General features: G+C 34.8%; 1 protein-coding gene across 1 annotated transcript; it reads left to right on the top strand.

Annotated features, from left to right (window-relative positions):
* Window positions 1–2,178: 2,178 nt before the first annotated feature.
* Window positions 2,179–12,760, top strand: LOC144856171 (uncharacterized). Its single transcript, XM_078714129.1, has 7 exons — window positions 2,179–2,208; window positions 2,533–2,643; window positions 6,273–6,336; window positions 6,639–6,725; window positions 6,876–6,947; window positions 7,258–7,551; window positions 7,685–12,760. Exons 1-7 carry the CDS (start codon window positions 2,179–2,181, stop codon window positions 12,046–12,048), a joined length of 5,022 nt encoding a protein of 1,673 aa, XP_078570255.1. The 3' UTR covers window positions 12,049–12,760.
* The last annotated feature ends 3,599 nt before the right edge of the window (window positions 12,761–16,359 follow it).

The raw sequence follows: 16,359 nt of genomic DNA, 5'->3' as shown, positions 1-16,359 counted from the left end.
CCTTTCTTGTGGCGATTGTTAAATAAGTACGTAAATGACCAACAGTCTAGTATCTAGCCAATTCACACCTTAATGCTGTACCTCAGTAGATGGTCTTTTAATTGGGCTATTACACAACATATATTTTCGTTTAAATGAGAAAATAGAGAAATATTGTAACGGTTGGAACACCAACTGTGAGCGAAGTCACATCTTTTAACGGACACTTTCAAATATCTATATTATTGCTGAGTGTGTATACGCGTTGTGGGCTAGTTTGGTGACGTAGTACCCCTTTCAAAATGAGCAATATTTAATATTCTTTATTTTTAATTGAGTCAGTTTTTGTTAATTGTGTAGCGATTTCGTTGAACTTATAAAAAATGCGTGCGTGCATCATTAATAAGCACATTGTGACAATGCAAGGGGTCAATTGGGACTCAATTAACACGGTGTTGTTGGCCGGTCATTAAAAATAATGTCACACTTGCTAATTATTGTCCATTTATACAAAAAAGAATATACTTTAACTATAGAGATACTCTAGAAATGAATCTAAATACACTGGTGTAGGATAGTCAGCGACAGAGGAACGACCGGTCAAATACTGACTTCTTGTATGATAAAATGATAGATCTGAAAAATAACGCAAGCGCTCGTATACTTTAAGCTCTGTCTACACTATCAAACTTTATGTGAAAAAATATGATGTGCTCATGGACATGATGTCATATCACTACCATATTTGGGCATATCACTACCCTATTTGGGCACATCATATTTTATTGTTTCGTTATTTAAAACCTCCATCCTATCAAACATTTTCAGGCATTATGGTGTACATTTATTCTTTCTTAAATCGCGTGTGTTTAAATATAAATTAACTGTAATTATGGTATCTAGAGAACATATTAAGGCCTTCGATTAAAATTGCCGAGCTATTATCCGAAAATTAAACCACTTTAAAACACTGTAATATCTCTGCAATTGTCACAAGAAACTACACGATACTCTGACAAGGACTCTTCATTTTGAAGACTATCGAAATTTACTTAAATATTTGTTAAAACACGATAAGTGCTGGGTAGTATAGTTATGATGTACTACTTTAATAGTACTGCTACTTTTGAGCAGAGCTTGCTTGCATCGATACTTCTGGAAAGATAATTATGTATGACGTTTACGGGAATACGTCACAAATCGCGCGCATTTAAACGCGCAACCTGCGTTAAGCGGAATAGCTGCGCTCGACATGGTTGCGTGTTCATTCATTGATGATTGGCGTGAATATTTTGATTGATAACTTTACACCTTAGAATGACTGTCGTATTTATATTATCTGTCGTTTAACCTCCATGGATAACAAAGACAAGTGACAATAGAATGTAATATGCTTCACCTCGACACAGCTTTAACACTTACGCTTAGCATTAAGGTCAATCAATCCTTATTCAAATAATATTATCACGATCATTTAAAATAATAATAAAATAAATAATAAGTGACTTACGTAGGCCTCGATTAAATTGGGTAAAGATGTATTGGCTCCTAAAACATGAAAATGAAGATGAATAAAATCAAACTTTTAAATAGGCAATTTTGTGTAATGTTATAAATTTGTAATATAACTTATTCAATTCACTGAAACCAAGAATAATGATTTCAATCATATTACGAAAAATAATAATTATTGAATAAAAATACGTGTAGGAGTATTAAAATAAATGTGTATCTATGTACATTGATTTGAAATATAAAAACAAAAAATACATTTTGTATAGGCCTACTGTATACTGGGCTACTCATTGATTGGATACTGTTATCTCTGTTAGTGGATTTGAAATAATATAAAAATAAATATACACTTTTAGTACTAATGTACGCGTAATATTTGCAATGCTATTAGGCTATGTTTATTACTTTCAAACACAAACTTTACTTATAATTTAGGAAAATACTTCGACTTTGCTTTTGAAAGAAGAAATAATTATTTTAAGCTATAGTCTATATTATGTTTTGTATTATGGCCAATGTCTCATATACTTGATTTGAATAAATTCCATGAAAAGGGAGAGAAGAACAAAAGTATCAAATATACAATCAATTTCTATTCAACATTCTATCTGTACAGGTAGTGTGCAGAAGGTAATATAATAATATATTATTTACATGTTTTCAGCGCAATCATCACATATTAAAATGTGTATACTTTGCCAGCAATTAACACATGTATGTACTACTAATGACAATGATACTAGAATCAGTGGGAGAGACTATATTATTAAATGCACATTTCATAATAATCAATGATGTTGCCACTATAGCAAGGCCGTTCGCCACAGGATCCCATCAAGTCATAAAAGATTGCAAATTTTGATTTTTTTTTTGTATTGGAATACTAATAATGGAGTGTTTTGTGGGTGTCAATTGCTTCTTTTATATTCAACAAACGTTGTTGAAACGAACAATCATTAAGCGATTATTACTAAACAGATCCCCGTTCAAGCGACTTAATCCCGTGTTAATTAGGTGTCTATCTTGAATAAAGACTAGTGTGGAGGGGGCCTAAGAAAAGAACGTACAATGCAAGTCAACCCTCAAGCATGCGTAACGTATCGAGGAGAGCAATTAAAGTATAATTGTTCAAAAACGAATCTATCACATGTGAACCGGATTGAATCTTCGTTGGATAAAAAGCTGCTCAAAAATGACCTGTGATCGATGCTTGAAATAAAGACATATAGCATAGTTTGTTGTTTAAGTAGGCCTACTAAGTGTCTGTCCATGGACACTGCAATCACCCACCCTCTTCAAGACATCCCTTTCAATTCAAAGTGTGCGAACAAATAAAAATAAAACCAAGTAATTGGGATAATGCTATTGTTTATCAACACAATTTATCAAGTAATACATAACAATTGTAATGTCGATTTTTGAAATCGACAAAAGGCGTATTTAACTTTATTATAGGTACAAAGATTCAAGGCTTTAGGCTTATCTCAAGTACCAGTTAACTTCCAACTCAATACTAGACATTTTACAAATATAGCCAATTAATTCTGACTCGAACAAAACACTTTTTATCTTCTAAAACGTAAGCTTGACTTGGCCTACCAGATGCTCACTATAGCTTAGAAACAGCTTGATGATTCGTCATTGGCACCACAAAAAGACACAAAGTTGACGCGCGCGTACTAAAGTTGATAATAAAGTATCCATTTTTGTACGCGCAATTACGTAAACTGCTACGTCACTGAAAAATGTATCGCAGTAAAGCAACAGTACGTACACTTCGATCACAATGAGTTATGGATGACTAAACACAGTCTAATGACTGCTAAACACACACAATTAGTCTAAAACGCTTTGACTTAAGCACAATCCCATGCTACCGTTAAAACGCATTTAATCGATTCGTCTCTATGATCGATTCCGATACTTAGATTGACTACACTTAGTTTGAAGATGGGCGTAATTAAATATTGAGGTGTAGGTTAAAACGATAAGTATTGATAGCTCAGCATTAATCTGTAATTGACCATTTTAGTTGTACGTCAATCTCAACAACCGTTTCTTTAATAATTGCGACTTAAATGTTCGATTAAGGTTTTAGCAAAATATAACTAAATCACTTTCTTTTAAATCGCCATTACATGCGAAAAAATGCTTCAGCACATTACTAAGTATACTAGCTATAGATAGTAGTTGAAAGTATAGATATTCAGGTAATTCACAAAATTGACATCATTACCATTATTCAAACCATGGTCAAAGTAATGTAGTCCAAAATGAAAAAAAAATGTTTATTATCTCAGACCGTGCAATAATCGACCGCTAAATCACTGAAAGAGTTTAAAATATGGTTTTAAAATACACTATGTAAAGGCCAATTTACACAAACGAGCGGTAACGGGAATAACAATATAGAATCTATGTTATTCCTTATGATCATTTACACACAACGCTCAGGATAGATACAGATTCTACGTGGGACAACAAGCTACGCGGTTTTCCGCTTACCGTTGCTGCCCGTCTGTGTAAATAGGCCTTATAGGGTATCATGTTATCCATAACATGTGGCTGACGATATCTTAAGCACCGTGTCTTGTTAAAAGGTGTTGAACCAAGATATTAGACGATCAACCTCAAATCAACATTGATATTAGATCATTCAAACATATTTAATTAGGGTGTCAAGTTCTCCTTTCTTTAGCGTATGAAAAATAAAATATGAATTTGGTAATTTAAATCGTGAAAATTCACAACTTATATTTAATAAAGTGAAAACATATTGTGGTATCAAGAAGTAGATGTGGCCAAGCCGTCTATAGACGCCACGATGCACTGAACTATAAAGTTACTTCAATCGTTCGTTCAACATGGTGTTAGAAAGGTGACGATTTCGATTCAATGCTGACTCTGACAACTTAATGCCGCTTAATTAAACTTAATTGTCATTCAATTTAATAATGTGAACTAATTATCGGAATATATACTCTGATAATACTTTAAATCTGCGCATTATTAACAAATCTGTAAACCAAGCCTTTTCTGAAGTTAAATTCACCAGAAACTTTTATCCATTTCTTTCAATATTCACTGCGAATTGGCATGAATAGTCGATACACGGTTTGAATAGCGAACAATTAAACGTCATCTGTATTCATATTTTGTATTAATATTAATTATGCTTAATGAAGAGAAACATATCAAAAGATAACCGCATCTTACGTCATTTATATCATAAAAGATGCGCGCATTCATAATACCAATTAAACAACTTAACTTATATTTAACAACATTATGCAGTTAAATTGAACTCTAATAATTATCGAAATGGACTTGTTACAAAGATAATGCCAAAGAATCCGTAAATACAAAAGGTGTTCATAAGCTACACATTCTCGTTAGTCAAAAGTGTATTTAAAAACAATAATTTTTAACATTAAAATCATTTAAAATTCATGTAGGCCTACTACGTTATAGGCCTATGGTAGAGGGCGGGAATGAAAGTAGACCGATTAACATAAATATATTAACTATTGGTACAGATCAGTGAAGGTGAATTTTACGGAAATAATCCGCCGCCAGGAAGTATATAAGTGACTATGACATAGTGTACTGTAATATTCTAATAATTAATATCCTAAATGCTTTCAACAACTTCGAACCTGAGACGACATATCTGTGCCGTAAGTGAAATTTACTATATATTTTTGCAAACAAAAACCTCTGTCTGAGCTAACAAATATTATGCAACTCAAGCAAGTTCACACATATATATATTATTATTAGCTAGCAAAACTGTTAAAAAAGACTGTTAAAACAACTGACGGTGCGCAAAATGTCGGTTACATATGTCGGATATTACATATAAATATATTCGGGTGATGATCATAAAAAAAGACCTTTGGTCATCCGAAAAACATTAAATCGAGTAGGCCTACTACTATAAAAGGAGGAGGTCTTACTCAGTATTAATGCCATGGGCCGTGCATCGATTATAAACATTATAGGCCTACGACATATTCATTCATCAAAATGTCTATTTGATTTGATAATTATTTTCAGTACTATTGTGTATACTATTGCAGCATGGAGGTAAAAAATAAACCTCCATGGTTGCAGTATGGCCTATTTAGTAAGGGATTAGTATTGTATTAGTATTGTAAAAATCGCAAGCAATTGCGTTTTCATTGATCGATTTTTTAATACAGTATGTTGACACGTCGCCATAAACAAATATTTTTACAGTTCAGCCTATTCTATAAATAAAACGTTGTAAATTCCATTACCTGGTTAGAGTGCCCTCTATGAGAGCAAGGAAGTCTAATTGCTTTAACAAGAGGCAGGTCTTTATACACTATAAATGATGACCTGTAGGCCTACTGAAACTTAAAAGTACATGCTTAAAGTACATGCATATCTTTAAAAAAAATTGTTTTGCGTGAGGGATGGACCGGGAAGAAGCGCGTTATCTGTTATTCTCTAATATTAGCCTAATCTAGATTTTTATAAACAAAATAGTTGAGTATGCCTAAATCGGGGAGGTATGTCCCTCTTTTTTTCTCTCTTTTGTGGCGCTTTTATTCACATTCATATTATCTGTCATTACATAAAATCATATTATTTAACACATTTTTGTTAATTCCAAATGTCGTTACAATTCATCAGTAACATTTGTGCCTCTGCTAAAATAATATATTGCATTTTTCCGCAATATTTGTCTAAACTTATGTATCTATTTTGATATTTAGATAATGTAATGTAATTCTGAACAATGAAAAAATCAGAACATAATCGAGAAAAATCCAGAGGACGAGGACGGGGAAGGAGTAGAGGAAGAGGTACGATACAGTTAGGTCAACGGCGCAAACGGCATAGGCTTCTCGAGATTTTGCCGTTCGTATCTCGACTCCGAAAGTGGCAACAACATACTATATTAAACGCATATTTACAAGGAAATATGTGTTACTATTATATTATAATATTATTATATTATTATATTATGGTATAGCTGTTTTCACCTTCGGGGTCGAGATAGATCAACGATTCATATAATGCCGTATTATAGGCAGCCAAAAAATAAACAGTAACACTCAAGAACAAAACAGACTTGAATAAACTCATACATTAATGAATCATGATATCTTCTATAGGTAACGCAACCAATCAAACTGGAAGATTGAGAAAATCGCAAGAGGAAGTGGGAGACCGACGTGGAGCTAGCGGAGGTCCAGATGAAGGTACGTTTGATAGGCCATACCAACGCTTGATTTTTCAGTTAGCATCTACATGTATGTTGATCACCATCACAGCCAGTGACATTAGTAGCTTTTAATTCTATTATTATTACTATTACTGTAAATGCTTTTAAGTGTGTGAATCATTAATAGGTAAAGGCGAACAAGCTACATTGAGAAGTCCTGTACAAGAAGTTGAAGGGAACAAAGAGATTAAAGACCAAGGTGATGTTATTTGCATTGCATTACAATCTGACGTAATGACTGCAATGACCTCATTTCATTAACATCACTAATTCATAACATGCTAACAACAATTGAGATGTCATGTATGAAGTACAAAATCTATCTCTCATCACTATACTATCATAAACAAAAATCTATGTGTTTTTTAATACATCATACCAATCACCGTCATAATCATTTACTATTTATTTATTCGTCATCAAAGTTAGATTATACCTACTGTACTCAACACTTACAAATACAATAAACAACAATTACTGTATAACAATGGGCATGTTATTCTTAACAGTCTATAATGGTGTGCTGGGTAAAGTTGCCAAGGAATTGCCTAAGAACAAATGGAAAGACTTATTCAGAATTTTGATGAAACCGGCAAAACGATACAGTGACGGAAATATAGAGAGAATTATTGAAGAACTTGAGCACGCCAATCCCAAAGACCTAAATGAAACTAAGTATAAAGCTCTGACAAAATGGAAGGAATGCATGGGAAAGGACGCCACCATTGATATACTTAAAAATGCCCTGGAAATGAACTCATTGGTAAACATATCACAACTTGTTGGCACATTTGTGAATAAAGGTACACTTTGCACCCAATTTTCCTATTATATTACATAGATAGCATAAGTTACTACAACATATATTGTTTCTTAAATAAATAATATAGGATGTTATGCAAACTTGTAGTCTATTTTTCGTTTTCATTTTTGCAGAAAAAGAGCATCTGGTAAAAGAAGAACTATTAAAGATGAATCATTTTAGACCAGACGGTGAGAAGATTATTTGTAGACAAAGATATGAATCTGGTCGGACGTCACCAACAATGTCATTAGGATTCGGGAGTATCACATCTGTAGATCCAGATTTGTCTGATGTAAGCCTATGTAATGAACCTCAAGAGGTTCTATCAGAAGACATCCTACAAGCCTTGCTACAGAGAGTACAGTCTGACGTTTTAACATTCAAACCAAATGCAAAGGATTACATTAAGAACCCCAAGGCATTTATGGAGGACATCGTAAGCATGTGGAACACACCACATCGTGGAGATGCGCACATTATAATTGGTGTCAACGAAAATTTTGAACGAAACGACGTCACATCTAATAATGAGTGTGTTGGCATTCCAGAAGAAGACAGACGAGACAGTGGATTTTACTGTGAGCATTTCAATGACCTTTATTTCAACTACAAACCAGATTTTGTTTACACCGAAGTATCTATAAATATCAACGACAGGTCAAAATGTGTCGGTGTGTTCATTATAAAACATAACGAAGACAAGGTTAAAACAGAACCATGCGTAACACAGATGTGTGTCGCAAATCCAGATAAACGTTGGGTGACTGGTCTTGTATTGGCCCGTTCAATAGGCAAAAATATCTATGCTGAAAGAAGTTTTCTTCAAACCATTTACAAATGGTTTGGAAGTTCATATATTTCACAACCGTTACCAAGACAAGAGGGTTCTTGCGACGAAGTTACAGATTTTCTGAAGCATACAGATAACTTCGTCGGCACCAGAGTTTATGGCTTAATAACTGACTGCCCTGTAGATATACAGGAAAATGCCAACTTCAGTGATATCGGTCGTTTACCTTGGGTAAAGGTTTTTGACTTTGACCCCAACAGCCCAATTTCTGGACTTTTAAAAGCATGTGAAGATATCACAAAACAGAACGGAGTACTCCATAAAAGAACTTGGAAGGATCCTCCAATCGACCTAACTAATGGATCTACAAATTGGTATTTCCCATTAGGATACGCCATTGAGCAAGAACATGTTCTTAAAGATTTTTCGTCTTGGAAAAAACAAGCCGACGATTCAGTCGACGTGAACTGCAGACACTTAGCCGAGTACTGCCTTGCAAGAGTTCCTTTAACCATATTGGTTCTGTGGTATGGTAAAACAAGTTACAAGTACCTGTCGCGCATAATACTGACTCACTTGGAACCACGTTTAGGTGACTGTTATAAGCTAGTGTTATGCTGTAATGGACAGAGTGACGAGGAAATCTCACAGTTAAGAGGAATTGTAGGTCCAGTGGAGGATAGCGTTTTGCTTTCCAGCATATCTCTCGGTACAGTCTGTGAAGCTGTAAAACAGTCACAATGGATCATGAAGTCTAGTCATGAACCGACTGCTGGATTCCAATTACCAAGTGGGAAATCTGATAAAACACGTGCTATCCAGTCTAATGACGCAATATGGCTAAAGGTGTGTCTTGAGGTGCTGTATCTAAATCATAATCACCAATCGGACAGTGACGTAGACAGCGCAAATATGGGTTTAGAATTCCTTCGTGGAGACATGTTGACATGGTATGAGCTACAAGTAGGAAGATATGATGCGACGAGGGACCTTGGAATTAAGGTTATGTCTGCAGTGGTAAATCATATAAGAAAATCGAAATCTGGTATAATTGAGCTCTATCATGACCCTGGAGCTGGAGGAACCACACTTGGCAGGAGACTTTTGTGGGAAATCCATTTGTCAAATAACGCTCCTTGTGTAAATGCCACATCTTCACAAGATATCCAAGCACTTTCCAAAAGAATTGAACATTTGTATCAACACAGCCTTCTTCCCATTGTCGTATTGTTGGATGGCAGTGATGCAATTTTCTGTCGGCAACTTCTTAAAATGTTAGAAAACTGTGTAGTTATCATTCTATTGGTACAACGAACTCTATCAAAAATAGAAAGTGGCAAAGATCGGTTTCATCTCACCGGAAAGGTATCTGAGAATGAAGCAGCGCACATACAATTGGCCTTCTCAAGGTATATCAACGATAAACAAAAATTATCTGCACTTAGGCAACTGGCAACGAGTGTGAAAGACCAAAAAACGCATCATGTTTATGAGTTTGGTCTTGCTGCCTACGAAGAGCAATTCAAAGGTGTACAGTCGTATGTGGAAGGCTACATTGAATACAGAGCCAAGGAACCACTTACTGGATGGCAACGAGTACTTTCCATGCTTGCACTGGCGTCCTACTTTGGTCATGTCGCAGTTCCTGCTCAGTTATTTGCAGACATTATTGGGGTTAACAGGAAGTCCGTTGTTACACTTAAAGATATGAAAGGGAAAGAATTTATTATCGAATCCTTCGACAACGGCATCAGGCAGTGGAGGATAACACATTATGTCGTGGCGAGAGAGATATTAGAACAACTGTTTGGAAACAGTGATAAAAATATGCGAAGAACTGGCCTTTCGCTTGATGCAAGAAGAAAAATAGGTAAACTGGCGTGCGAGTTTATAAAGGAGGCTTCTAAAGCAATCCATGGTAAGCGAAACAAGTCTTCTCCATCCATTATGGAAGTTGTCCTATCGACAGTGATATATCGTAATCAAGGTGATTACTTTTATGCAGACACTGATGCGAAAAAGCAGAAAAGACCAAAACTGTCCCGATTAATATCGGTTATCCCATCCGATTCACCGTATGAAGAACGCCTTGAAGTGCTACGCACATTCACAGAATGTTTTCCACAGAACTCAATGGGATGGGCACATCTTGGACGATTCTATGGTTTGTATAGAGCAAACGAAATATCTAAGGCCATAGAATACTTTGAAAAGGCGATTGGATTACGGAATGAAGAGATCAAACCCCACATTGGAACAAATCAGAGTGATACACAGCTAAGTCATATATACCACATGTACGGTACAGTTTATATTAATGAGCTCAGAAGTATCATTGGAAATTTAAGACTTCCTCCAAATGCAAAACTTCATGAAATGTTAAGTAATCCCAATTCGGAATTCCTCACATCTGTGGAAAGCTGTGTTAAAAGTACACAATTGGCCATTGATAATTTTATGTTGTGTCGAAGATACGTAAAACAGGGATATGAGCAAACCTACGATTACAACAGCGAGCTATCAGTAAGATTGAATCTTATCGAATTTATTACCAAATATTGTAAACTCGAGGAATATTTAAAATGCAACGCCGCACACCAGTCGTCTAAAGAACTTGTTAGGGAGTGTTTTCCCAAATGCGATATGTTGATTTTAGAATGTAACGAACTTTTAGATGACAAAGAGTGCGATGCATTGCTATACAATGTCAATAAGTTCCACCTTGTCTACCACGGAGCTGAACAAGCATTGATGGAGTGGCAAGGACAGGAATCAGTTCTCAGTAGAAGGAGCAAAATTGCAGCTTATAAATTAAAGTACGCAAAAAATCACAAACGTGCCAGCATCGAGATGGTAACCTCACCAGATGATGTTAACAAAATCATAAAGTTGCATGAGGCTAATATGAACCAAGTATATGATGAGGGCACAACAGCAGATGTCAACCTTGATTACGACGTCATTAATTGGCTTCGCGCAATCCGATCACCCTTATGTAAGCAGACGTACAGTATTGAAGACGTTATTCGTTACATTCGGAAATGGTGCGAAGTAAGGCGATCTCCATACGCAGTATACTATCTGTATGTTATTAATGCACTGCTTGGCATTGGGGTAAACCAGCAGCCTGGTTTGTCAATCAACTTCCTTGAAGCTCAGAAACTGTGTCAGGAAGTCCAACAGAAAAGCAAACTTGTCAGCAACCCAAGATTGGATATAGAGTGGGTAGGAAAACACGATGCAGGTATAAAACGATTGATCAATCGTAGCACTCTTCGGTCGACGGCTCACAATAATGATTGTCAGTTTTGGAAGAGACCTGAAGTAAAACCATCACTAGAAGTCCGGTATGGTTATATCGTTGACTCAAGTAAACGAGTAACTGGACGCATTAATCTGATATCAAAAACTGCGGGTCCAGATAGAGTAGATCCTATGACTGTATCGTTCAGTCCAATTCACGATTCACTTTATGGACAACGATTTAAAGGAGAAAAAGTTGCATTCAACCTTGCATTCACTATGCACTGTGGCTTAAAAGCCCACAATGTATGTCTGGTAAAAACTGTACAGTGTGAAGAATGTAAAAGATCGCATGAATATTCAGCACTAGATCACAACCCCAACAACAAGTATATACACTGCCAATGTAGTCGAGGCAAACCTATTCCTGTAAGCGTAAGAGAAGAGTTTGACTCACTCTAACGTCGTATGTATTCCACACTGTCGGTGCAATTGAGGCAGACTTATTTCAAGAGATGAGTTTGACTCACTCTAACGTATGTATTCCACACTACCAATGCAGTTAATGCAGACTTATTTCAAGAGATGAGTTTGACTCACTCAAACGTATGTATTCCACACTACCAATGCAGTTAATGCAGACTTATTTCAAGAGATGAGTTTGACTCACTCTAACGTATGTATTCCACACTACCAATGCAGTTAATGCAGACTTATTTCAAGAGATGAGTTTGACTCACTCTAACGTATGTATTCCACACTACCAATGCAGTTAAGGCAGACGTATCTTAAAGGATTAGTTTGACGCACTCTAACGTATGTATATCACACTACCAATGCAGTTAAGGCAGACTTATTCCAAGAGATGAGTAGGCAATCCACAATAATCTTATGTGTCATAACATAACAAATATATATACAGTAGTGTTAGTAATTACTGTAAAAAGGGATTGTATGTAGATTAGACTTGAGATTATCTGGACAAAAAAATGTATGACACTTTTTTAATGAAAATGACAAGATTTAACAAACATCTAGATAATATAATCTATGTGTCATAACATAGCAAATGTATATTTGTGTCAAAAGATAGTATAGTACTGTAAATATGAATTTTATTTAAACTAGACTTGAGATTATCTGGACAAAAAAAGTATGAAACTTTTTACATGAAAATGACAAGCTATAACTAAACATAGACATATTTTAATTTTAACTAAATTTAAGTGTTCTTAATCTGAAATAAATTTAAAAAAAAATCAATTATAGTAAGGTATTTATTTTGCGTCAAACATACCGGTAATGAATATCAATTGACTATATTAAAATATCGTAACGAACAACTTGGCCTGTGCCAACCAAGCCACTTAGATTACAGTAGCTATCACAACACCGAGCGCTTTGTGAGCATGCACCGATATTCATACTCGAATGCAGTAACTAAACGCTATCAATACAAATCTCTTATGGAAAGAATATAAGTACAGCAACAAAACACCCACAGATTGGTATGTATTTTTTACTCAATGAACCCACTATCGGTAGATTATAGGTTATCGTTGTGGTGGATAACAATCATTTAAAGTTGTATTGTGTCAACATTGATATGCGAAGCAGCAACTGCACGGCATAGGTATTGATAAAAACAAACAAGGGTTAAATATAGTGATATTGGTAGTAATGAACAGATCTACGTTGGACGAGTAACGTCGACAGCATGAATGAATTTTCGTCGGAAACCGGTTATGTAGAAAATATCATGAGTGTGAATATTGAAGAATGCGAAGTTTGTACTGAATCAGCCTCGGCAGCAATAGACGGTGAGGATGTAGATAATAGGCCTAATGTAACAGACGATAATTTAGCAGACAATAAGACAAGCAACCAGCAACTATCAACCTGCAAAGATACGCCTTTACAACGCTATCCTTCGAAGAAAAGTATAAAACTACTACTAAAACTCAACATCATAAAACATGGCTGAAAAACGTCAGAATAAACAAGAACGTTTTATTGAATCTTATTTTGCATTTCGCCCGAAGTATTCGTATAGAAAAAAAATATTCCCACGGGGAAGTTCTCTGATGTACTTTCAACTATGTTAATAAAATATGTTTTCAATCAATCTGTAGGTACGTTTGACATTATAAGTATCATGGCGGCGAACGCAGTTGAAAAGATACTTGTAGACGTTGATTTCGACGCACTTTCTATAGACACTGGCGGATCTCCATCGCCTGATGACTTACGCCAGATGGAATGGTTTAAGGTTCACACGACATTGTGTTTGCTTGTTGGAATCATACAAGTATGAACCAAAATTAAGGATATTTTATTTTACACAGTCGATGAAATTACTTCAGGTAATCTCGTAAGTGAACACTTTCCTCCATGGACACTCAAATCCAAAAGGCCGTTTATGGCCACTTCCAACGTGATTGCTGACATGGTTTTATTTTTCGCTATTTTTATAATTAAACTTACATTTTCTACTTAAAATCATATTACTGGAATAAACTGATCTTAAACAATTTAATACAATATAATAACATTACATTCACAAACTAATCTAATTTAAAGATGTAGGCCTATTGTCCTTTTGTCAAATTCCAAAAAAATTAAAAATAAAAGATTTCGAAAAAAAGTGGGTCATTTTGAAGTATCATAATAGTTATTAACTTTCACCAAACATTAGTCGAAAAAAAAATCATTTAACTGAAATACAGACGTTTTTTGGTTTGAAAAATAACTTTGACTTCCAGTCAAAGTTTTCAATCAAAACATATCTCATAATGCAACGCGCTTATTTGGCTACTCTGTATGCATACTCATAAAACTTCCTCGCGATCTGTGTGAAAACACCTTCTCAACCGTGAAGAGTTGTAAACAATCCTAATTAGCATCATGCATAATGTATACTCGTGGTTTGAAATCTTTGTTTACTTTCGCTCGCGACGATTTTCCAGACGAAATGTAATCAAATTAATTTAGCTTTTAATTACGTAAAATTGTTGTTTTTGACTCGAATTTTCGACTTAAAGTGAATAACTTTAATATTACTTTGATATGGCCAATTTAAATTTAGAATATTTTGACCTTCATTTTTTTGTGTTTCAAGGGACAATACATCTTTAAATACGCGATTTTTTCGTATAGGTTTTTTTATTTTTAAAAATGTTCGAATGTATACGGCGTCCCGTTAGTCAATTGAAAAAACAGCAATTAGTTTAGTAAAGACGTGCTATATCATCAGATTTCAATCTAGTTATCCTCACAATAGGACATATATTTAGAATGTATTTTTAGTACATCAACATATATAAAAAACATAACATTAAAAACTATATATTTGAAACTGCATTATCTTTGGCCCCGTCTTACCAAAATAACAAAACGTTCATAATTGGTAAGAAACTAAAACGCCCTCATGTAATTGAATCACATGAATATTCAAATCATAGTTTATAGTTTATTGATCATTAACGCATAAGAAGGGGAGAGAGAGAAACCGAACAAAATATGGAACGGACGACATGATAAACTATTAAACATCTGAGGCGCGTCCATCTAATGTCATATTTTGCCTATATTCTGGACCAATAGGTAAGCCTATTCATTTCAATAGATTATTTTAGTGGAGTGTTCAACTTTCGGTTGTATGAGTATAATATTAATGTTAATAATCTTAAGGTTCACATTTACCATAAATAAAACAGGAAGGCTTTTGCAAAGACGATGATAAGTGTGGCTGGCCTAAGTAGACATATTCGTTGGGTATTTTTAAGGCTCAAAAGCTAAGAGGTAAAACAGTAGGTTTCTGCAGCATTTATGCGGAATCTATCACTTTAGTTTTATGATGAATCGGACTATAATAGTTGCTAACAAAATAAGGTGTGCCGTGAATTTTGACGTCACGACTGTGACAAAGCAGCTCAGCATTTTATAAATTCCAACTCTATGTCGTTAGAGTGCCCTCTAAATTATTTCACCAGACTATGCTTCTACTAACTGGGACCAGCCGTTGTGTTTGGCTCTCGGCTGTTATTTTTGTTATTGTTATAGCATTTAGGTAATTCTGCCTCATTGATTTACTTTTGTTCTGTTTTATGTACGTTTTTTGTATGGCGAAATAAATGATATGATAATAATAAGATATGTTATATGAGCGTATATCAGGGTGTAGGTCTACGTTATACGTTGCTGCTGTGTATTTTCAACAATTCAATATAACTATAATTCAAAGTTTCATTTTAAAGTTTTAACATAAAAATGCTGAAATGATATGTCAATTTGAAAGACTTATAAGTAAGTTTTCTGTTTCTACTACACGTACTATCATGAAAGTTAGTCGTGAACAAATCTTTGTTAAGTTCACAATGTTCCTCTTTTATACATTTTCCACTATTCCGATTCACGGAATGGAAGATATTTTTTTAATAATAGAAAATCAGTAATTGAACGGCGCCGTCTTCTGTGTATCTTTATGGTAATTTGTTTTTTGTTCAAATTTGTACACTTTGGTCCAAATTAGGTTAAGATCACTTTAATGGACACTTACGTCCAAAAAGGCCGTTTATGGCCACTTCCAACGTGAACACTGACACGGTTTTATTTGTATATATATTTGTATTTGTTTGTTGTTGTTTTTTGTGATTCCTCTCATCCATAAGAGGCCGCAACGGCTTAAAAAAAAGATAACCTTACATTTTCTACAACTATTGCCAAATCATATTACATCTGAGGCGCGTCCATCTAATGTCATATTTTGCCTAT

This window comes from Antedon bifida, chromosome 11, assembly GCF_963402885.1.
Source record: "Antedon bifida chromosome 11, ecAntBifi1.1, whole genome shotgun sequence".
Taxonomy (NCBI): Eukaryota; Metazoa; Echinodermata; class Crinoidea; order Comatulida; family Antedonidae; genus Antedon; species Antedon bifida.
Note: the sequence above shows the minus strand (reverse complement) of the source record. Positions and strands in the feature narration are given on the sequence as shown.

Excerpts from the sequence above, each read along its gene's own strand:
- LOC144856171 (XM_078714129.1), top strand. The coding sequence starts at position 2,179 with ATGTGTATACTTTGCCAGCAATTAACACAT. Across the intron at positions 2,644-6,272 it reads CAAAAACGAATCTATCACAT|AACATAATCGAGAAAAATCC; the intron begins GTGAACCGGATT and ends TGAAAAAATCAG. Across the intron at positions 6,948-7,257 it reads CAAAGAGATTAAAGACCAAG|TCTATAATGGTGTGCTGGGT; the intron begins GTGATGTTATTT and ends TATTCTTAACAG.